The sequence below is a fragment of the Apodemus sylvaticus genome, chromosome X, assembly GCF_947179515.1.
Source record: "Apodemus sylvaticus chromosome X, mApoSyl1.1, whole genome shotgun sequence".
Classification (NCBI taxonomy): Eukaryota; Metazoa; Chordata; class Mammalia; order Rodentia; family Muridae; genus Apodemus; species Apodemus sylvaticus.
In genome coordinates, this window is record NC_067495.1 from 133,554,386 (window position 1) to 133,577,022 (window position 22,637).

Genomic DNA, 22,637 nt, shown 5'->3' on the forward strand with positions numbered 1-22,637 from the left:
TGTACACACTAGGAAGAAAGACCAAGCTAAACAGGTGGGACAAGCACTTGGAAGGTTTGGGACTTCGTGGAGAGGGTTCCTACCCGTGGGACTGTGTCAGTCGGGTGAAGCAAGTCTGGTCTTAGCACTACAGCCATTCTGCAGCAGCAGGACCCTGGACGAGTTAAAGATACCTGCTGAGCTAGCAGAAGGGCTTCTGCCTCCAGCCTGCAGCGAGGGGGCGGAGCTGAGCAGCCGCAGGTCTGGAGAGAGGGCGGAGAGCTACAAAGGCGGCGGTGCTGGGGGTGGAGCACTGGACGCCGCAAGGACCCCAGAGTCCTCGGGCGGGGCTGCGGACTGAGTGGGGTGTCGTGGCGCGGCGCACTGAGCTGGTTCTGCAGCAGGTGAGCGGTGACCCAGGCCAATGGCGGTGACCGCGGCCCTCTCTGCTGCAGCGGCGGCGGCGGCCCTGTCTGGCTTGGCCGTGCGACTGTCGCGGTGGGCGGCGACGCGCAGCTCCTACGGTGCCTTCTGCAAGGGGCTCACGCGCACGCTACTCACCTTCTTCGACCTGGCCTGGCGCCTGCGCGTGAACTTCCCCTACTTCTACATGGTGGCCTCGGTGATGCTCAACGTCCGCCTGCAGGTGCGGATCGAGTGAGCAGACGCCCTCCGCCGCAGCGGAGAGGGCCACCCGCGCCTTCCACGCCACCCTGGCGGCCGCAGGAAGGACCGCGGGGCCGCACAGACTGCGGCGGGGGGCGCAGGCGGCACGGCCCGGACCCTCCATATTAGGTCTCTGCGGAGGGCCTGAGGAACCGCATCCCATACCGCAAAAACCTTCACAGCCCGGTCCTTTTCCTCTGCATCCAGAGAATCACCAGAGTCTGCCAAACCTGTTGCCTCCCCCTTGGCGGAAAGCAGAAGAACCCAAAAGAAGGGATGCTACCACAGGACTTGATTTACCAGGCCCCATGCCTGAAGGTAGGCGACCACAGGTCGGAATGGGGGCAGGTGGGTATGTGGCCATGGCATCTACATGCCCAGACACATGGTTTGTGGGGAGAGAGAATACAGCCGGGCACACCTGCTGCCCAGCCAAGCTGGGAAACTAGAAAGGTAGGTGAGGCTCTCCCATGTTCCCTGATAGTGTTCCATGTTCCCTGATAGTGTGATTCCTTGACAGGGTGAGGAGCTTCTTGGAGACTCAGCTCATCACCAGCACACAGACTGGGAGACCCACCCACCCACCCTGCAGGCATCCAGTCCCTTTTCATGCAGAGGACTCATGAGATGTCACCTGAACTCCGAATGGAAGAGGATTGGGCCAGTGAGCTCCCAGGAAGGCCCTACACAGTAAAGGTTTATCCATCCATCTCTACCTAAGTCAGGTGAGCTGATAAAATGTCAGTCCCAATCTGCACACAGGGCAGTCCCAATCTGCACACAGATCAGTCCCGATCTGCACACGGGTCAGTCCCGATCTGCACACGGGTCAGTCCCAATCTGCACACAGGTCAGTCCCAATCTGCACACAGGTCAGTCCCAGTCTGCACACAGGGCAGTCCCAATCTGCACACAGGTCAGTCCCAATCTGCACACGGGGCAGTCCCAATCTGCACACAGGTCAGTCCCAATCTGCACACGGGGCAGTCCCAATCTGCACACAGGTCAGTCCCAATCTGCACACAGGTCAGTCCCAATCTGCACACAGGTCAGTCCCAATCTGCACACAGGTCAGTCCCCTTCTTGGCAGGGAGGCCCAAGGATATTCTCTGCAACTGTGCACAGCCCTTCCCAAATTACCTCCAGCACTGTTGGGGATGGGGCAGGGGACTGGACTCTCCCTCTCTTGCTCACCTAACCCTGTCTGAAGGCATTCCTGAGGCTCTGCATCTGCAGACAGGGAAGATCAGGAAATACTTGGTTCTAGCCATCTCTTCCCCCACAAGCTGCTTCTCCCACCCTTCCTGTCTGCCCAGGCTCCCTGAAGGACCTGCAACGACACTCTGGAGACCCAGAAGCCCATCTACCAGACATGACAGGCATGGCTGCTGTGTGCCACAGGATGTGGACAAGAGGGAAGGACCCCAGGGGCAGGCAGCTGCTCTCAGGATAGGGCAGAGAAGGGGAATGGCCAGGAGGTCAACTCTGAAGTCTCTTTTGTTTTTCAGGCATCGGTCTTCTGGGTGGTGGCTCAGACCTTCACTGAACATTCCAACTCCATCCTAGAGGTGCCACTGTTTCTGGGGAGCAGCTGTGTGAAGAGCCTGCCTAGAAGAAGGGCCTTTCTGGTGAGCCCAGAGGGGTGAGGTGGCTCAGGTCTCCTGGTCCCTCCACAGAAAAGTGTGAACCCTTGGACACTGATATCTCCTGGCAACACTGTGAGGCATATGCGTTCTCCCACCTCATGAACTCGATGGGCTCAAGGGAGGGACTGGGATTTGCCCTTGTTACACAGAGAAGAGAGCTCAGCCTGCCCCTGACCGTCAATCCTTCACCCTTTCTGCACTTTCTTCATGACCTGGCAGGACTCTGGGGTTGGAAAGTTGTGGAGAGCTACCAAGGGAGCTAGGGAGAAAGAGAGGCCATGAGATAGGGGAGCTAGGCACCTGCATTTCCTTGGAGTGGTATGAAAGACAGGTGAACAGTTGATTTCATAAACAGAGGAGGCTCAAGGATGTTGTAAAATGTCTAGTCCCCCACCAGAACCAAGCCCCCCACTTCTCTGGTGCTTGACCAAGGGCTCCTGAGCACTTGTGTGCTAGTGGACTGCAGTGATAACAGCATTGTGGTTTATAGGGTCATGATGTCACTGGATAGTTGAGGACATTTGGGCTGAGACCCATGGTATGCCCTGTTTCTCTGTTCCCAGGCTTGCAGCCCATCCCTGGCATCACATGGGCAGTCTCATCCAGATAAGATGGGGACAGCCTGTCCAGGAGGCCCTATGTAGGCTAGAAGTTGGATCTCTAAATGCCCGAGAATGGCCCAAGGGATACTTTTACTACATATCCCACACTCGCCCAGCTCCTCGGGCACTGGTATCTCAAGGTCTATTTATTCCATTCTTGATAAGGAAACCTTCAGCATACCCACCAGCCCCAGGGACTGAGTGTCCCAACTGCCCACTCAGAGTCAGGAACACAGATGAAGATCTCAGTTTGTCTCACCCAAAGGGCACAAACTGAAAGGTGGCTGCCACATGGCCTCTGCTACTCACCATAGGGCAGGACGGATGGCTTCCTTCTCCCGAGTTTCACTAATAGTCCACGTATGTGTGTTTGGGTGCATGTGTGTGCGAGCTTGTATGGAAATGTGTGTGATGGGGGTGGAGCCATTGGGTAGGGAGAGGAGCTCCTGACAGTCCCCTGTTTTCCAGGTACAGTAAGGATCACATGGACTACTGGGAGACTTGAGTGTGAAGTCCGAGGCCCTTTCCTCTTAGACCTCACACTACAGGGAAGCCCGTCCCTGCCCATGCTCAGGCATGGGCTATGGTGTGAGATCAGAGGCACTGAGACTAGGCTAGACTTTGGGCCCAGTGGTGCCAGCCAGGAGAGGGGCAGAGCTAGGACTCAGCATTGAGTTCATGTCCCATTCTGGCCCTGTTAGTCTGTGAGTTTCTGCTCTTCCTGTCCCCTTGGCTACTTCTGTTCTTCCATGGTACCCTCGCTGTATATCACGGTGCCCTTTATTTGCAGTCTGTATTGCAGGCAGTGAGGCTTCAACGAATTCAGAGATTAACCCGGATGACCTTACATTCCTGTGTTTACATTTCCATGTGTGATGGGTCTCTGCATGGCCAGCACTGTCCGGTCAGAGATGTGGTTTCTGAAGTTGTCACATGTTGCTCTCTCCCAAAGGTCAAAGAAAATCTGTACACTGAACTCTGCCTGGCTCCCTCCTGTTTCTGCTGAGTGCCATATCATACCCTTGGTGGGGAAGTGGGTGGGACATGGGGCAGCAAAGTCCAAGCCAAGAGGGCAATCCAGAGCTGAGCAGGGAAACCCCTCTCCTTCAGAAACTCTTTCCAGATCACCCTTGACAGGACCAGAACACTCTGCTCCCCCCACCCTCATGGGCCAAATGAGTAATATTGGAGCCAGGCCCAGAAGGTTCTAGTTGATTAAGAAGCATAGATCGTCTCTTTGCTTCTAGAGACTGATGTTAAAAAAAAAGTGATTCACTGGCCCCTTTGCATCTAGGAGACTTCTGAAAAGATAAACCATGCATAACATTGATGCTCCATGCAAGTTTTCTCTTAGCCTTAGGATCTGACATTTGTCCACTCAGAGTAACACTGTCTTGGGCTGCCCCCAGAGAAACCAGAAACTGCTAGGGTTCCTGGTTTGGCAAGCAATCAAAAAACTAGATGAGATTAAGTTGGGGAAGGAGTGGCCCAACTGCCCACTCAGAGTCAGGGATGCAGATGAAGATCTCAAAAGAACTAGATGAGGTTAAGTTGGGGAAGCCAGGTGGTGGTGGCTCGTGCCTTTAGTCCCAGCACTTGGTAGGCAGAAGCAGGCATATCTCTCAAACACCATCCCCAAATAAAAAGAAGGTGGGGGAGGATAAGAGAGGGAGTGGGGATCAAGGGCAGGATAGGGAGGCAGCCACAGACTGGAAGGGGGAACTCAAGGCTACTGTCTGCCTGGGTTAAGGGGCTCCGGCTACACTCACTGCATGTCTGCAAGGGCTCCCAACTGCTCAGAGAACCATAATATGAACAGAGAGGACTCCCAACACCGCTGCGTCTTGGTCCATGTAGCATCCGCCAGATGCACAGACTCAAGTCCCTCATCTCTGCTCTCTTCATCCTGCTTACGTCCTTAGGGTGCTGATGGTACTAGCACTCTCAGATCACGTGGCCCAGCAAACGGAGGAGTGGAATACCCAGCCCAGAGCCAGGATCCCCGGTATGGTAATGAGAGAAGGCCACCTCGGGCTACAGAGGGCAGGGTGGAGCTGCAGTGGGGATAAGGGATACTGGAAAGCCTGAGCCAAGCTCTCTTCCGCGGTTGTGTGTGATCTGTGGTACAGCAGAGATCTTACCACACACAGCTTGCATTAATTCATTAAGTAATCTTTGTGTGCTTTGACAGTTGTCATCAGGTCATGGGGCAGCCTTGTGACTAGGAGTAAAAGGCACCACCTGATGGGAGCTGACACCCAGGGTGATCTTGTGTGTGGGGATATAACACTGTGCCACATGCTTAGCATTCTAAATTTCAGCACAGTTCTCTACACACCCAACTGTTGTCCTGTGTTCAAAAGGGGGGCAAGGATCTAGAAGATCATGAAGCGAAAGCACATGTCCTGACCCTTGTTCCTGTGTAGGAATTGAAAGGCGAGTTGCAAAATCCTGGAACAGCGAAGCTGAGAGGATCTCTCTGTGTTGTGTCTAGGACTCAGAGAAGAAAGCCTGGGTCTTGGCAAACAGGCCTGCTCCTAGTGAAAGTCCTTATGGGGTGCAGCTGGGGCCATGCTGAGATGGGACATCATCTCTCCATACCACCTCCAGAATCTTCCAATCTAAGTGACTGAGTCAGGGGATAACAAGTTGGCAGCAATCAGGCAGCGCTGGGGAAAACAGAGCAAGTGTCTGAAGAAAGGGAGAAGGATGAAGAGCAAACAAAGTTTTATCCCCCTCTACCCTACTTTGCGCCCACCAGAGTACGTAGTCCAAGCTGCGGAGGCTTGAATGAATGGGGTGGGCCAGGGACAGAATGTAAAACTGAGCACCTCATTCTGCCCACTTGTTACTACTCCATATTATTGAGTTAGTGTCTGCATGCAGAGCTGCTCCAGCTCCGTGTGTGAAGGTATTAGATGCTTCTAGGTGTTTTGTCATTTTCCTCTGTGTTCTTCATAGCTTTTTGGTTTGGGGTTTTAGGTTTTTTGGAGGGGTATAATTTTTGTTTACTTGTTGTTATACAATTTTATAGACAGTGAAAGGACAGCTGTCATCAAGGATAAATATGTGGCATATGCATGACCAGTTTCTAAATCTATGCTTTTAGGTGTGGATGAAAGGCCAAGACAGGCATGCCTGGGTGTTCTGTTTACTTCCAGCATTGGGATACCAACTTCCTTTCCTTGGCTGAGCTAGGGATGAGAATCATTTATGAGAAAAGGGTGATAATTCTGAGTCACAATATTTTTTAAAGAATGTTACAGCCAGGTGGGCAGTGGTGATGCACACCTGTATCCCCCCCAAACACACACACACCAGCACTTGGGAGGCAGAGGCAGAGGGATAACTTCACTTCGAGGCCAACCTGGTCTACAGAGTGAGTTTCAGGACAGCAGCCAGGGCTACACAGAGACACCCTGTCTGGAAACCACCCCTCCCTCCCCCCAAAAAGAAAAGAATGCTACTGCTTTTCATCGCCTCAGGCTAGGTACAGTTCTCTCTCTCTCTCTCTCTCTCTCTCTCTCTCTCTCTCTCTCTCTCTCTCTCTCTCTCAGCTGGCCTCCAACTCAGAGATGCACCTGCCTCTGCCGCTCCAATGCTGAGATTAAAGGCATGTGCCACTACTGCCCTGGCACAAGCAGTAATGTTCTTTTTAATATTTTTAAGCAATATGTTTTTAAAAATTGGAAATGGGGTGTCCTTTTCCATCATTATTTAATGGGAACTAATGTCCGGCCACTGGTGTCAGCTTGGACTTACTCAGTAGACAAGTCTAGCTCATTGCATCCTCACCCCTCTGTCTGACACATGGTGAGAATGCAAGTCATCCCTTAGGAACACTCTGGGGTCAGAAACAGCACCCAGAGAGAGTGATAAATGGAACTTCCTGAAGGTTTCCCAACCCTTGGCAGTTGGGAGTGAAAGAAGGTCTGGGAGGCCAGGAAAGCCAGCCAGAAATGAAGACGCACCCTGTGGACGGTGGTGGCTGGGGGCTGGGACTGTGATTTATATAGACTTCTGAGGCACCAGTGTATTGTCTTTCATGAATGAGAACCAGAATATCTTGACTTGCCTATTTGTGGCTCAAAAGTTAATTCTCATGTGCAAACCATGGCTTGAAGTGGACTAGCCATTAAGACTCAGTCCTCAAGAGAAACTTTCTGTTGACCTAGGCTTTATGCGTGGCTTTGAGATGGACACCTGACAAATATAATGGCTTAGGAATTTACTAGTCATTGCATCTTAATGAAAAACTTACTCAGGTCTTTCTCAAGCACTTTAGCAGTAAGAACAAGAAACCCAAGAGGAAGACAAAGAAGAGTTACAAAAAGAGCAAGCAAATACTCACACAAAAAACACACAAAAGGGCTTTAGATGGAGCCAAAATAGCAGATTAGAAGCAAGCAGAACTTACTAGTTTCTTCTTGGCTCAGAATCCAAACAAAGAAAAGCACTGTGGAGGTTGACTGAGGGACTGCGCTGAACATCAGTTAAGAGAGAGAACGGCAGAGAGCATAGAGGAGGAGAGGCTAGGCGTGAGCACATGGAGAGACTGAACAGGAAGGCAAAAGCAAGAGAGAGGGGAGGGGGTTAGCAGCCCCTTTTATAGTGGGTCTGGCATACCTGGCTGTTGCCAGGTAACTGTGGGGCAGAGCATACCTGGCTGTTGCTAGGTAACTGTGGGGCGGAGCTTAAACAAAATGCTAACATTTTCCGTTTTGGTTTAATTTAAAAAGAAAAAAAAATGGAAGAAGCAATGATGGAGCAGGAATAGGGTCATTGTTGTGATTGTGATCTTTAACTACTTCCTACTGGCTTTGGGGTGATGTGTGTCTGGGAAACCTAAGAAAATGGGGATGGGAATATTGGTGCAGTCCTAGGAGAGTTGACTGTTTCCTTGCTGCCCAGGTCTGTGGAACTGTCTGTGGACAGATCAGAAGGAACAAGTTCAGTAGAAGCGTCTGTGTATGTCAGAGAAGATTGGAGCATCTGCGGGTTGCTTCCCTGGAGCTGTCCTGGATGTAGTAAATGCCTGGACTTGACAAGATGTTGAAATATACATATATATTTATTATAGTTAGAGAATAAGGTTAAATACGTTTGGGAGAAAGAACATTTTTTTTCTTAGATGTACATTTGAAACTGAAAGGAATCCCACCCTCTGGAATAGGTAGTAAGTGGGAATATCAGTAAATGTACTAATCTGTATGGAGTCTATTTGGTCCATGAGAGGTAGATCTGAGTGGGTTTCCTGTAGCTTATAAGTTTATAAAAGAGATAACAACATGAGGTAACAACATGAACAGTCTTTAAGATGAGCCTCTTGAGGGTCAGAAGGAACAAGAACTTGTGATTTTATATTTGGATTGTATAGTGGAATGTTTCATTAGAGTTAGGCAAATTTATAAGAACTCAAATGTTAAGACAGTGGCATAGCAAGAAGAGGAAATATGAAGCATTTAGTTGATGGTAACCAAGTCTAGGGAAGGAAGTAACCAATTACATCTGTAAAAGCTCACCTCTGACCGAGTTCCGAGAAACTGAGTTTAGAGGTCTGTTTTCTAGCTGTCAAGCTATAGTTTACCTTAGCTGTCAATGAAGTCAGAAACCTGGGGAGGAATAAACTATAATCTAGTTTAATTGATATATTAATCAATCTAAGTAACTAGCTAACAGTTCCCCCTGTGGTTTCTGTGGTCTCTATGGTAACTTGGGAGAAGTCAGTCTGGCTTTCAAGCTCAGAAGATGGAGGACTTTTTTTTTTTAAAAATGAAGAGTCCCTTTTTTTCCCTCTGTGGATCACATAACACATGAAATGAGAAATGTCTTACCTTGGCTCAGACGATTTGAGGCATTTAGCTCTCTGTCTGTCCACAGTGCTGACGAAGCCCGGGCAGGGCCAGGGCGGTGCTTTTCAGTGCTTTGCATACCACAATTCAGGCTGTCTGTCTCCCATAGTTGTGTGCATTTCTTCTGAGACCTTGTGGCATAAACTGTTAGGCTTTTGGAGTTTCTGTCTCTCAAGCTTGGATGAATATTAGCAGACCTCAGACAAGATTGAGGGCTATATCGGCTGCTTATATCTGAATAGAGCACACCATAATTTAATTGCAGTATTAAAAATCATTATTTATCAAGACAGGATAGGAACAAAAATCTTAAGTAACTTTGACAGATTGTGTAAGTAGAGAAAAACACATTTTGCATTAGAAGACGAACACTTGGCTTAGAGTTGGTATGGATCAGAATGGAAAGAATCAGAGAGCTGACAGCTGTGCCGTGAGACTGTGAGGACAGAAAGTATGTTCAGGCAGGTGGATTTAGGCCTGACACACTTGAGCACACAGGCTGTGAGAACAGGCCAGAGGCGTGGGCACATATTGCTGATGAAAAGATTATAAAGACAGCAGGCTGGTCCATGGAGCAGAACTAGATGCCCGTGCATGTGCAGTTGAGGCACCAGACACGTGCACCCCGGCTGGTAGCGTGAGACTTGTGCACAGCCTGAAGAATACAGGTCACTAGGAGCCACCATAGACCAGATGGCACATGAGAGAGACTGGCTATCACTGGCTTCATTTCAAGACAGCAGTGGTGACAGTGGCAGCAGGCTGCAGGTGTGTTTACTGAGACTGAGCAGGGTGGGATTTCCTCCCAGCAGCTGCTGGCACTCTGTTTCTGGCTGTTGGGAGTCCATGGTGGGTGGGGGTGGTGGGGAAGGAAGCGCTTGAAGTAGCATCCTGTATCCTAGTAATGAGTGCAGAAAGCGGCAGGGCTAGAGGAGAGGGAGAGGGGGAGGGGGAGAGGGAAAAATCACACACACACACACACACACACACACACACACGGGTATGTGCACGTGTGAACAAGCACAGGCACATGGTTGACTGTGCATGCACATGCCGGAAACAGCCTCTTGGACAGGGTGAAAGCTGTTTTTCTCAAGGTTGCGGCCGGCAGCCAGGCAGGACATCCAAAAGGAACTACAATAGTGCTCAGATTGGCCAAGGAGGCAGTGGCGACAGGGACAGGGGCAAATAGGGCAGGGCAGGGCAGGGCAGGGCCAAAGCTGCTTTTCCTGCTGCTGCAAGCTTAGCAGCTAGGCAGAGGCAATGCCAGCCTTGGTGGGCAGAGCGCAGGAGCCCTGCTCAAGTAGAGCTCAAATGTAGGGGCAACAGATGGTCACAAGTGTGGGAAAGCAAGACAGAGCCCCTGGCAGGACGCAAGGACTGGGGCCATGTAGGGATATTGCTTTCTGCTTACTGTGAATTAGACCAGGATATCCCAGTAAGTAGGGACAAGGTATCAAAGACTGACCCATGGTTGAGAGAATAGAGTTATTAACTGCCCCTTTCAGAGTCCTGAGGGCATCATCAATAACCAGAGATTTCTAGCACAGGCCAGACCACCAGGTCATCACGTGATGGCTGGGAGTAAGCTCTGGGCCAGTGCCCCTGAGCTGCAGAGAGCAGGTCACCAGCGCCCGGATTCTCAGCAGCAAGGAAGAAACTGTCTCAAAGAAGGGAGGAAAATCTCACCCAAGGGAAAAAGTCCTAGAATGAGGATCAGTGAAAAGACTGAAAGTCTCCATTCTCAAGGGCAGCACAGGGGTAGCTCCAAGCTCGAGAACTCTCCTCTGGGACCTGAAGACTTTTACACTTACCTTTTCTTACCAGTTGTTCAACGTTTAGGCTAGTGAGCATTGGATCTCTGTGCGATAGCGGGGCTGGGATGCAGACCTGCAGAGTTCCTAAATCTGAGTCTTGGCACCATATGACGTGTTTATAAAAAGATAGGATATGTTCTATGGAGGTGTGGTCAGGTATGGGGGAAGGGGTGCCTCCTGGGGCCTATGCCGAGGCATCCCTTCCCCCTCAGGGACCACACACATGATGGTATAGTACAGAATAGAGTTTATTCAGAGCATGGGGAGGGGAGTTAAGAGGTAGGAGAGGCAGAGAAAGGCAGAGAGAAGGAGAGAGTAGAGAAGTAGAGGAGTAGAGAGAGGCCAGCCATGAGCAAGTGGGGGGGGGGGGAATGGGGAGAGAGCAGGAGCAGGAAGGGAAGAGCAAAAGACAAGAGAGAGAGGAGGGGGCCTGCAGCCCCTTTTATAGTGAGTCAGGCATACCTGGCTATTGCCAGGTAACTGTGGGGCAGAACTTAGTCAAAATGCTAACACCTGGAGACACTGGTGATAGGAACAGAGATCCAGAAACAGCAAGGAACCTGCTCTGTGCTGTGGAAGCCTGGCAAATGAGAAGGGTAACGAAGGGGAAAGACAAGTTGACAAAGTAGGCAAAACTAAAACAGAAACAAATGCACAACAGAAAGGCAGAGTGGGCTTAGCTGGCACAGGCCCTTCAGAGAAGGCGGGTACCTGACAAGTGCACAGGACCATGAGGCCACCCGAGGAGCAGTCCTGAAAAGATCACACCCAAACTCTGCTTTGGCAAACATGAGTTCCCCGCAGCATTTTTCTTTGCCGTGGGACTTACAACAAGCTTTGCCAAACTGCATCTTCCACTGCATCTCGCTTGTGGTTCAATATGGACCTAGTTGAAAGAAGTTCACTGAAAATTATGTGCTGTGGGATTTGTGTCAGAAACACAAACAGGAATAGAGCTCACTCCCCTTTCCTACTAGCTGCTAGAGCAAAAGGCCTATGCAATCCCCACCCCTCCCCGCACAGTTACCTGTGTGCAGAAGTCCTAATGGCAGGTGGTGGCAGTGTGGGATCTGCTGTGCCTATACCTAAATTCTGTGCCTAACCGCCAGTGTGGGCTTGGGTCTGGATTGCAGCAAGGTTTTCAGATGAGCTCTATGGCTACAAGGTGGAATGAACTCCAGGTAGCTGCTTTGTGCGAGCAAAGAAAACCGGAACCATTGGAACGAGCTTTCATCTCCCAACAGTCCTCATGTCAACTGCTCTCTCTTCGTTAAGATTTTTCTTTCTCACTAACAAACTATTCAAGAGTTCTGGGCCATGTTTAGAAAGACCAAACTTGCTGGGCAGTGGTGGCGCACGCCTGTAATCCCAGCACTTGGGAGGCAGAGGCAGGCAGATTTCTGAGTTCGAGGCCAGCCTGGTCTACAGAGTGAGTTCCAGGACAGCCAGGGCGACACAGAGAAACCCTGTCTCAAAAAAAAAAAAAAAAAAAAAGACCAAACTTATGGGACTGGAGAAGCTATACCCAGTTGATGGCTTCTAGGAGAGGGGGAAGAGATAGTTTAAGGATGTGGCCCCTGGTAGGTCACGCTCCAGTGGATGGTTCTCAAACCTGGGAGTACCTACTAAGCACAGATTGGACTGAGTATTTTTAAGATTCAAAGTTGAACCAGGTGGTGGTGATATAGGCCTTTAATCCTTGCACTTGGAGGCATAGGCAGGCAGGAGTTTGAGGCCATCCTGGTCTACAGAATGAGTTTTACAGGACAGCCAGGAATATACAGAGGAAACCCTCATCTTGAAAAACCACCACCACCACCACCACCACCACCACCACCATCATCATCTGCAAAGGTGGGAGTTGGTAGGGAAGTCTGTGTGGACGTGAGAGGCATTATGAGGAGGAATGAAAGATGAGTCTGACTGACATTATATGAAATTCTCAAAGAATTAATAAATATACTAAAACTGTGGGAAAGTGTGTGTAAGAATGCTGTTCAATATTAAACGATCAATATATGTTATTTGTTATTCCTAGGGGGAAAAGGACCAAAAATTAAGTGTTCAGGTGTAGGAAATACTGGAAGTATAGATTAAAGTCACAGAGAACCTATCTGGTTAATTACTGAGAACTGCTGGGAAACTTAGGGATACAGATTTCTGAGTGTAGAATGCTTTTAAAACTCAACAAACATGATGACCTAGACTTTCTCTGTGTTGGTAATTTATTTTTGTGTGTTTCTCAAACAAGAACATACTCTGTAGCCAAGGCTGGTCTGGCTCACATATATTTTTCTGCCTCAGCCTCCCAAGTGAAAGGGTTATAGAGGTGAGGTGACATCCATGTTCATACTACAAGAGTAAAAAGAATAGTAAAAACTAAGAAATAAGAGTACCAACTTACTATGAAAAGAAAAGCCGTTAAAATAACCATATACGTCTCAATAGACAATCCAAATGCCAAGGGGGCATGTGTAATATAGTTCAAACTCTCACGCAGCACAGCAACTGCTAATGTAGTTTACTGTATCCAGCAAAGTTAGTGTTCAGAATCAAGAAAAGCTAGGGTTTTTTATCCAAGATAAATGTCAACTTTAGCAACTCATGATCACTAAGTCTGAGCTGCAGAAAGACACTTAAAGGAATCCTGTACACAAGGAAGTAGAAGATAAACACAAGCAGACGAGGGTAGCAAAGCTCACAGAAAGAGTAGATTGGCAGGTGAGAACTAAGAATGAAAATCAATATGAAAACAATGAATTGAAACAATACCACTGAAAGCAAATTCTTCAATTACAGAGTAAAGACTGGCTGACTTAATTAAAAAATATATTTAACTGTTTGCTTCCTTCCAGAAATACATGAGCGTAGGAAATCATAAAAAGTCAAAATATGGAAACTGATAAACTCCAAGCAAATGGACTCTTGAAGCAAGCAGGAGTGGCTGAAATTACTCCAGCAAAGCAAATCTCAACTTGAGTGTGTGTGTGTGTGTGTGTGTGTGTGTGTGTGTGTGTGCGCGCGCGCGTGTGTAGCCACCCAGTGGTCATGGTCAAACTGGGTCTACCTGAAAGGGGGACTGGAAATGAAAAAGGACAGGTATGAGAGAAGGATGAAGCCAAGTCAAAGGTTCTGACCAAGGCTCAACGTTTAATATTCATCACTGCATTTATATAGGGGGAGCCCACAGACCCCATCCTTTGTTTCAGCTGGATTATGTTGCAAAGCATGCACAATGGGCAGTCTACTCCTGTAGGAAATTGCAGGTGCAGCAAGGCAGAAGACTCCACCTGGGTGTTAAGGTCCAACTGTGGCAAACACTTAAGGTCTATTTAGCCTGCTCAAGGCTCGGGGAAGGGTGCATGTGTGTGCAGCCAGTTTTATAAAAACAGACAATAGAAATAAAAGGACTGATAGCCCCCATAATAGTTAAGGATTTCAATACTGCACTCTCATACAGACAAGCAATTCAGCAAAGACATTACAGAATTAACAAACAAAATAGATTTAATGGAGACCTACAAAACATTCTATCCAACAAATGTAAAATACACAATCTTTTCATGAGAGCATAAGATACTTTCCAATATGATTATATTTTAGGCCAAGCTTTAACAACTATAAAAACTTGACATTACTTTTACATCTTTTTTTTTTTTTTTTTTTTTGGCCCAGCTCTCTCCAGCCCCCACTCGTTCCAGGCCCCTGCTTTTACATCTTATCATACTGAAATAACTTAGCAAGGAGCAAGAAAGGAAACTGTAATAACATTTGGGCATTGAACACTACATTTTTGAATGACCAGAAGATCACTGAGGAAAAAACATCACAGTAGAAATTAGAAATTTCCTAGAATTAAAGCAATTTGAAAAACAGAAGGGCTGGGGAGATAGCTTGAGTGGTTAAAAGTATTGGCTGCTCTTCCAGACGACCTGAGTTCAATTCCCAGTACCCACATGGCAGCTCACAGCTGTCTATAACCCCAGTTTCAGGGGATCCAATACCCTTACACAGACATTCATGCACACATGAAAACAAACAAGCAAATAAATACAAACTGAAGAACATGGCTAGTGGAATAGCTTTTCCATTGGAAGCGCTTACCAACCAAACAAAATTATTTGAGTTCAATCCCTGGGAAGCACATGGGATTGCAGCAAATTAAATTGTTCTGTACTACAACAGAAACAACAGTCTGATGGGATATACAGAATGGAAGAACGGTCTATTCATCCAACACAGGATTAGGATCCACTATATATAAAGATCTGAAAGAGTAACACACAAATTAAAGAATCTAATTTATAAATGGGCAAAGTAATTGAATGAGAAGGTCTTTAAACAAAGAAGACATGGAAATACTACATATCATAGGTTGTGTGTGGTGGCACGTGGAGGGTTAATCCCCACACTGAGGAGGCAGAGGCAGGCTTATCTCTGTGAGTTCCTAGATAGATAGGACAATATAACAGAGATAGCGTGTCTCAAAGACAAACAAACAGCCTGTCTTTAGGCATTAGGGAAATGCTAGTCAACACCACGTTGAGATCCTGTCCTTCCTGAATCAGAATGTCTATCTTCAAGGAAATGAGACAGAATAAAAGCTGGCAAAGATGTGGGAGGAAGAACCCTCAAGTACTGTTGCTGTGAATGTAAATTAGAATAGCAACTATGGAAACCAACAGGGATTTTCCTCCAAAGATTGAAAGTAGAACTGCCATATGTTCCAGCTTTCCTGGGTATAGTCTCCAATGGTTAAAGCCAGCATACAATAGCATACCTGAACACCCATGTTTATCACAGCACTGTCGACAACAGTCAAGCTACAGAATCAGCCTGGGAACACATAAAAGGATGAATGGATAAAGAAAATGTATAGAACATAAACAACGGAAGTGTGATTTAGCCATAAAGAATACAATCATGGCGTCTTTAGGAAAGTGGATAGAGCAGGAGATGACTATGTTACACAAAAGAAGCCAGATGGGCATGGTGATACATGCGGGGTCAGAGGCAGAAGGGTTCACAATTCAAGGCTAGTCTGGGTTACAGACAAAATGAATTAAAGCAAACTCAGAAAGACCAGGTTCACATGTTTTCTCTCACACATGTGGCATGTACAGAATGATAGAAGCTTCTAGAGAAAAGAGTTCAGATAAACATGGAGAGGCAGAAGAGTGACTATAATCAAAGTGTCTTCTATGTATGCATGAAAATGTCACAATTTATTAGTACAAATAAAATATACTAATATCAGGTTTTTAAAGGGGCTTAAAATATCAGCACATGTCATTAGTACACAAAGAAGGAGAAGAATAATGCTTAACATTTTTAGAACGTATTTTCCGTTAGGCACAGCTTTAAACCCATCACATAGACACATAGTGCAATAGTCAGGGGGCTTCCAAGATAGAAACACACAGAGAAGTAAAGCAACTTGCTGAAGTCCGGACATGTACTAGAGTGACATTGTGAGCCTACGTAGTTTTACATGTGGTTTTGAAGGGCTTAGTCCCAAAGAAAAAAAGAAAGAAGAAAAATAATTTGCCTGAGATTAAATTGAAAAGTAGTGAACTAATTTCTTTGGTCTGGTGTTGGGAGCACAGCGTGAAGGTCCTTTCCCCCACAGATCTCCAATGAGAAATATGTTTAAAACAAAACAAAATAAAACGAAACTGTCCTTCCATCCAGAAAGCTGGGTATTGGAACTGATTAACAGCCTGGTGATCTGTGTTATCTGTTGGGCCAGACCATATCAAGCTCACACAACCAAGACCTAAAGACTAAATGACCCTCACATTATCTATATAGCCAAAGGCTCCCATAAGCTCCCACAAACTCTCACAAACTCCCACATTCCTGACCAGAGAAGGCTTCTAGCCTAAATGACTTCTGTGCTATCTATATGATTGAAACCAGGCCAGAGCCTTCCTTAGGCCTTTAAGCTAGTACAAGCAGCTTATCTCTAGAGCTCATCTTCTTGAAAGAAAGGACAGGTACCCTGAGTGGAGTTTCAAGGTAATTAGAATTCCTTCTGCCCCTGGAGTAGTGTTACACCAGGAAACTTTTTTCCCCCAAATAATTGGTGGAAAATAAGCCACCTGGTATGTGTTTTCATCTCTTTAAGGTTTGTTTCCCTTCTTGGTTCCTGCATGTGGAAGATTCAACACAGTCTAGTGTTGATTTTGTGGCATGCTTATTTGCAAGTCCACAAAAAAAAAGAGCATGTGGGACAAAAACAAATATAAAATGTTTAGTTTGAAGAGAAAGCGAGCACCAGGAAATTAAATGTTGGAGCCAAGGCTTGTACTGAAAGAGATAAGATTGTGAAATGCCAAATCTGCTTTGGAGTGAGAGAAGCAATATCCTTGTTTGGGAAAAGACACCGCCGCCACCAGCTAAGCTCCCAACTTGTAAAAGAAAAAGGCCCAAGAATTTGTTTTTTTCTCTTTAAAACAAACAAGATGTTTCATTACTTCACAGAAGTGTGGTGAAAGTTACTTATTAAATTGGTTGCCACTCTTATTTGGAAGATTGTTTGGGAGATGTTTCCAAAATCTGAGTCTCTCCCAAAAGCCAGAGACCTTGGCAGTCAGGAAGAGCAGAGATGATAACTTGAAGGATAGTACAAACTGCCCAGAAAATGCTGACTTAGGGGCAAATGTTGCAGCTCTCGCTCAGCATTTGCTCTTGTTCTGTCCTAAGCTGATCATAGGACTCCCATATGCTCACTTTTATTCATCTCAGGAGGCGTGCATTCAAATCGTTTAGCACATCATGTCTTCTACTGTCTGCCTCCTGCTGGATTTCCCCCCAATTTTACTTTCTCTATCAAATATAATCACAGCATTCCCCCCTCCTTCCTCCAATCCCTCCTATGCCTCCCCCTGACTCCTCAAATTCATGGCCTCTTTTTCATTATTATCGTTATATCTATGTATGCATATGAATAAATACATATATGGAAAAAATGAGCCTGGTGCCAGGAGTAGACGCTATCAGAATAGATAACATCAAGTTAGGAGTCTATAAACATGCCGATAAAGCTGCATGCAAGAGACCTCGGAAGGGAAACCAGGCTCAGTTTCATAACAACTCATTCTCATGGAAACCAATCACATCCTGAGCACAGCATCAATCCCCTCAGGAGGGTCCTCCTGATACAATCACCTCCCACTAGGTGACACCCTAAATATTCCTACTAGCCTTGAACAAATGACATTAGGCACCAACTTTCTGAGATGAGCTTTTCGAGGGCAACTGTGATGGTTATTCTTTCTTGTCAACTTGACTACATCTGGAGTGAACATCTTTGTCAGCTTGTCCTCACCTTGCTAACACATCCATTCCTTCAGTGGCATTGGAACCTACTTCTTTGGGATTCCAATGTCTACTGAAGATCCAAGGAGACATCCTGACTTGTGGACTAAGGAACTACTGAATTCTTGGACTTTATAATCATAGCCAGCCCTTGTTGGATTAGCTGCACTGGAACCTCTAAGTCATTCCAATAATTTCCTGTGTGTGTGTGTGTGTGTGTGTGTATGTGTGTATGTGTGTGTGTGTGTGGTTCCTTCACTACAGTATGGATTGATTGGGAACCACTGTACTGTTGGAAGGGTCCTGAAAACCTTTAGAGCAAATGAAGATGAAAACTGTTAGCCAGGCAGTGGTGGCTCACGCCTTTAATCCCAGCACTTGGGAGGCAGAGGCAGGTGGATTTCTGAGTTTGAGGCCAGCCTGGTCTACAGAGTGAGTTCCAGGACAGCCAGGACTACACAGAGAAACCCTGTCTCAAAAAAAAAAAAAAAAAAAAAAAAAGAAAAAGAAAAAGAAAAGAAACCTGTTGACATAGGGAAGAGCTTGCGCTATAATTATAAATCGGGGTACTGGGAGTAAGCACACCAGCAAGTTATTGAAGGCAACACCTAGGGCTTTCACCTAGTGCCATGCTCTGGTAAGGGAGAACTAGATTCCGAAAATGAGTGAGACTTCCCATGTATAAACACTGCCCCCTTGCTGCAAAGGACTCTGGAGGTGCCTGGAGATTTGTATTTGCAAATCCTTTGTATTTGCATTTCCTTTCAAAAATGTGTCATACAGGCAATGTACACCATGCATGGCATGTTTCTGTTTACAAACACAACTGAGAAATCTTATTGGGATGCTGAAACAATTTAATTTCTAATGACTTAACAAATTAAATTCAGAAAAAAAAAAGTTATTGCTCAAGCCAAACAGGGATGGCACATACCTTTGATCCTAGTATTCCAGAGGCAGAGACAGGTAGATCTCTGAATTCAAAGCCAGCCTGATCTACATGGTGAGTTCTAAGATAGGCTATACAGAGAAAGTCTGTCTTGAATAAAGCAAAAAAAAAAATGTTGCTATTTATTTATTTATTTATTTTTAATGACATGGAATGTGAACCTAGTATTGATACAACTTGCTCTAAATTTAATGATGTTAAAGAACAACCCAAAAACTCCAGCTCAATCACCATTCTTTACCAAGGATCTATTTGAACAAGCCACAGATAAACATGTTATTTGATGCTTAAGTCGTAAAACAAGAAATGAAAGATGTTATGAAGAAATACATCTTAGATATAACATGAGACTGAAAAATTGAAGGCACCCTGTGATTTCCAGTCACACCTTTTTCCCTACTAAGCTTGGGTTAGTCTTGAGGGTAAAAATTTGTCTCTGCAGGCTCCTTAAGAGTCAATCAAGCTACTGGCATGACAGAACTGGCTGGTGACCATAAAAATAAGGAACTTAACCAAATGGCAGTGTTGTTTCTTTATTACAATCAAAAGCCAAGATGGACATGTTTTGCTTTGCTTTGGATTTTTGTTTGTTTTTTTAAGGCACCTTCTTAAAGTGGGCTAATAACAAGGCATGGAGATGTAGGCTTGTATCAAAGCCATTCAGGGAAGCATAGGCTGTGCTCAAAAGGAAAAGTGAAAAATAAAGGTAAGATTTGGTTCAATGACAGAGGGTTTGTCTGGTATACACATGACCTGTGTTCAGAAAAAAAATGACTCATGGTCCAAAAGAACTATGATTCTTAGGACTGGAGAGATGGCTTAGTGGTTAAGAGCACTGGCTGCTCTTCCAGAGGTCCTGAGTTCAAATCCCAGCAACCACATGATGGCTCACAACCATCTGTAATGAGATCTGATGCCCTCTTCTGGAATGTCTGAAGACAGCTACAGTGTACTTACATATAATAAATAAATAAATCTTAACAAAAAAGGGTTGGGAAAATACATGTGGGCTTCCATGCCTGTCCTTATCCAGTCTCTCAGGATTTACCTGAGAATTAATTTAAAAATATTATTTCTATTTTTTTTTTTTTACCAAAACATTTTCCCCACACATACAAAACAATGTGAGCTAAGGGGCTAGTCCACTGATATAGAATTTGCCTAGCATGGATGAGTCCCTGAGTTCTATCTCGGCCATTTCATAATCTTAGCACAGGACAGGTAGGGGAGAGGGCTAGAAGATGAATGTCACCCTCATCCACAACAGGGAGCTTGAGGCTAGCTGGGACTCAATGAGAATTTATTTTATTCTCAAAAAAAAAATAAATAAAAGTTTGAGGGCTGGAGAGGTGGCTCAGTGGTTAAGAGCACTGACTGCTCTTCCAAAGGTCCTGAGTTCAAATCCCAACAACCACATGGTGGCTCACAACCATCTGTAATGAGATCTGACGCCCTCTTCTGGAGTGTCTGAAGACAGCTACAGTGTACTTACACATAATAATAAATCTTTAAATAAATCTTTAAATAAATCTCTAAATAAATCAATCTTTAAATAAATAAATAACTAAATAAAACGTTTGAAATGAAAGAACAAAAGAGAAAGTCAAAAGAAAATGCAGAACAAGGAATAGGATTTTTTTTTCTTATGCTCTTCAAACAAAGAAAAGCTGAACACTTTCCACTGTGGTCACATTCACAGCATCATAGGTACATATCCAGGAGGAAGCATCAGAGCATCTAAGGTGACATCTAAGATGGAGTATTCTGTCATTCCGTGTCTTTCCTCCAGGGACGTAATGTAGACCTGCAAACATACATGATAGAGACGTTTATGGAGCAGCACAATGTGCACGTGGGGGTTTGGCCCTCCTTGCTCTGGCTCTAACCAGCAGCCCGCTGCCCTGTCCCATCACTGGTTCTCATCCTGGCAGTACCTCGGTGCTGTGTAAGCCACCCCACCTGCCTGAGTCCCACTTCACTCCAATTAGAAGAAAATCTCTTGGAATGTGCTATGTGGCTCTGCATACTAGCCACAGTGGCCATTAACTTCTTTTAATCCAGGTTAAAAGGTCAGGACAAATTGACTAAGGAAAGAGCCAGTTGAGGAAGATGACTATCATGTTCCCTGATCACCTGTCACATCCCAAGATAGTGTGTGGAGTGTGTGTGTGTGTGTGTGTGTGTGTGTGTGTCTCCTCAGGTGTTTGCCAATTAGACTACACTGGCTGTCCAGCAAGCTACATGGAACTTCCTATCTGTGCCCACAGCCCTGAATTGCAAGTTAGTGTTTTTAAATAAGTGTGTTGGGGACCAAACTCAGGTCTTCACGCTTGCACAGGATGCATTCATTTCATTGGCTGAACCATCCCCTAAGCACCCTACCCAGGGTCTTTTCTGCATCATTGTTGGACCTTGTGGTCAGTCTCCAATATGTAAACAATAGCTAGCTAGTACTGAGGAGCTCTGACTTCCCAGCCTTCCACAAGCTACTTCCCTCCCTCCTAACCCAGAAGCTATCTCCGATTGATAACCACTTGCAAATGAATATTCAGTTTTCTCTAAGGGAGTCTCACTGGGGGAAACTAATGACTCTTAAGAGGAGGCTCCATGCCTAGCAGTAGATGACCAACAGAAAGCAAACTCGATGGCATCTTTAGAGGTTCCTTCTGGTCCTTTTAAAATTCTGTCTTATTAACACACAGAGAGAGACAGACAGACAGACAGACAGACAGAGAGTTATATTTTACTTCACAGATACTATATATAAAATGGCTTCTGGTTTTGTATATTTATGGGATTCCTGAGTGTGAGAATCTGGTCTATCTCTGTTCTTTTCTCCCTTTTGTTTGTCCTATTCTGATGTGTTAAGTTTTTGTTTTGTCTTATTTTATTTTATTCTATTATTCTCCTCTAGAAGCCAATCTGTTTTTCTTTAAATATCTATCTATCTATCTATCTATCTATCTATCTATCTATCTATCTATCTATCTAATGTATGAGTATACTGTTGTTGTCCTCAGACACACCAGAAGAGGACATCAGATCCCATTACAGATGGCTGTGAGCCACCATGTGGTTGCTGGGAATTGAACTCAGGACCTCTGAAGAGCAGTCAGTGCTCTTAACAACTGAGCCATCTCTCCAGCCCACATTTGTTTTCTAATGACAGACCGAAATCATATGGATCCAGATAGGAAGGGAGGTAACTTAGGGGAATAGAAGGAGGGGACACTGTGATCAGAATGTTATGTGAGGGGGACAATCTATTTTCAATAAAAGGTTAAAAAGGGGGCCTGGGGAGATGGCTCAGTGGTTAAGAGCACCAACTGCCTTTCCAGAGGTCCTGAGTTCAATTCCCAGCAACCACATGGTGACTCACAACCATCTGTAATGGTCTGACGCCCTCTTCTGAAGGTAGCTACAGTGTACTCCTAAACATAATTAATTAAATTATGTATAGGCCCTTGGCTAGTACAGTGGGTTGAAATGAATTCAGATGAGAGAAAAACAGAAGCTTGTGCCCAAGGGAGAGATCCTACCTTCATTTTGCCTAATCCATATCCTCCAGGCAGATGCTCCTCAGTGAGGAGAGGGTCTCTCATGGTCCTGGGTTCTGGTCAAAGAGAGAAAAGGATAGAGTGAATGATTAACACCTCCTGCTACTGGGGACACTGCTTAAACCACTGCTTCTGTTTCATTCCAGGTAGAATTCTGGGAGAAGACAGGCTGACTGCTCTGGGAGACGGTTAGGAACGAAGGTAGGGGTCATCAGTCTGTGCTACACAGCAGGAGCTACTAGGATTTCC

General features: G+C 45.9%; 1 protein-coding gene across 3 annotated transcripts; it reads left to right on the forward strand.

The window, feature by feature from the left end:
* Nucleotides 1-305: 305 nt before the first annotated feature.
* LOC127675400 (uncharacterized) lies at nt 306-22,605 on the forward strand. Of its 3 annotated transcripts, XR_007975476.1 has the most exons (5): nt 306-625; nt 853-963; nt 1,166-1,370; nt 2,154-2,273; nt 22,535-22,605. XR_007975476.1 is itself a non-coding variant. In XM_052171523.1 (4 exons), the coding sequence occupies exons 1-3, from the start codon at nt 404-406 to the stop codon at nt 1,337-1,339; spliced, it is 507 nt and encodes a 168-aa protein (XP_052027483.1). In that variant the 5' UTR covers nt 306-403; the 3' UTR covers nt 1,340-1,370; nt 2,154-3,869. The 3 variants fall into 3 exon arrangements, 1 of the variants encoding a protein (XP_052027483.1); XM_052171523.1 differs by lacking the exon at nt 22,535-22,605 and having other exon boundaries at nt 2,154-3,869; XR_007975477.1 differs by lacking the exon at nt 22,535-22,605 and having other exon boundaries at nt 306-963; nt 2,154-3,869.
* The last annotated feature ends 32 nt before the right edge of the window (nt 22,606-22,637 follow it).

What these genes read in the sequence shown, in the direction of transcription:
- LOC127675400 (XM_052171523.1), top strand. Translation starts at nt 404, where the DNA reads ATGGCGGTGACCGCGGCCCTCTCTGCTGCAGCGGCGGCGGCGGCCCTG. An exon ending in TGCTCAACGTCCGCCTGCAG is followed by an intron (nt 626 to 852) that starts GTGCGGATCGAG and finishes CTCTGCATCCAG; the next exon opens with AGAATCACCAGAGTCTGCCA. An exon ending in ACCAGGCCCCATGCCTGAAG is followed by an intron (nt 964 to 1,165) that starts GTAGGCGACCAC and finishes ATTCCTTGACAG; the next exon opens with GGTGAGGAGCTTCTTGGAGA.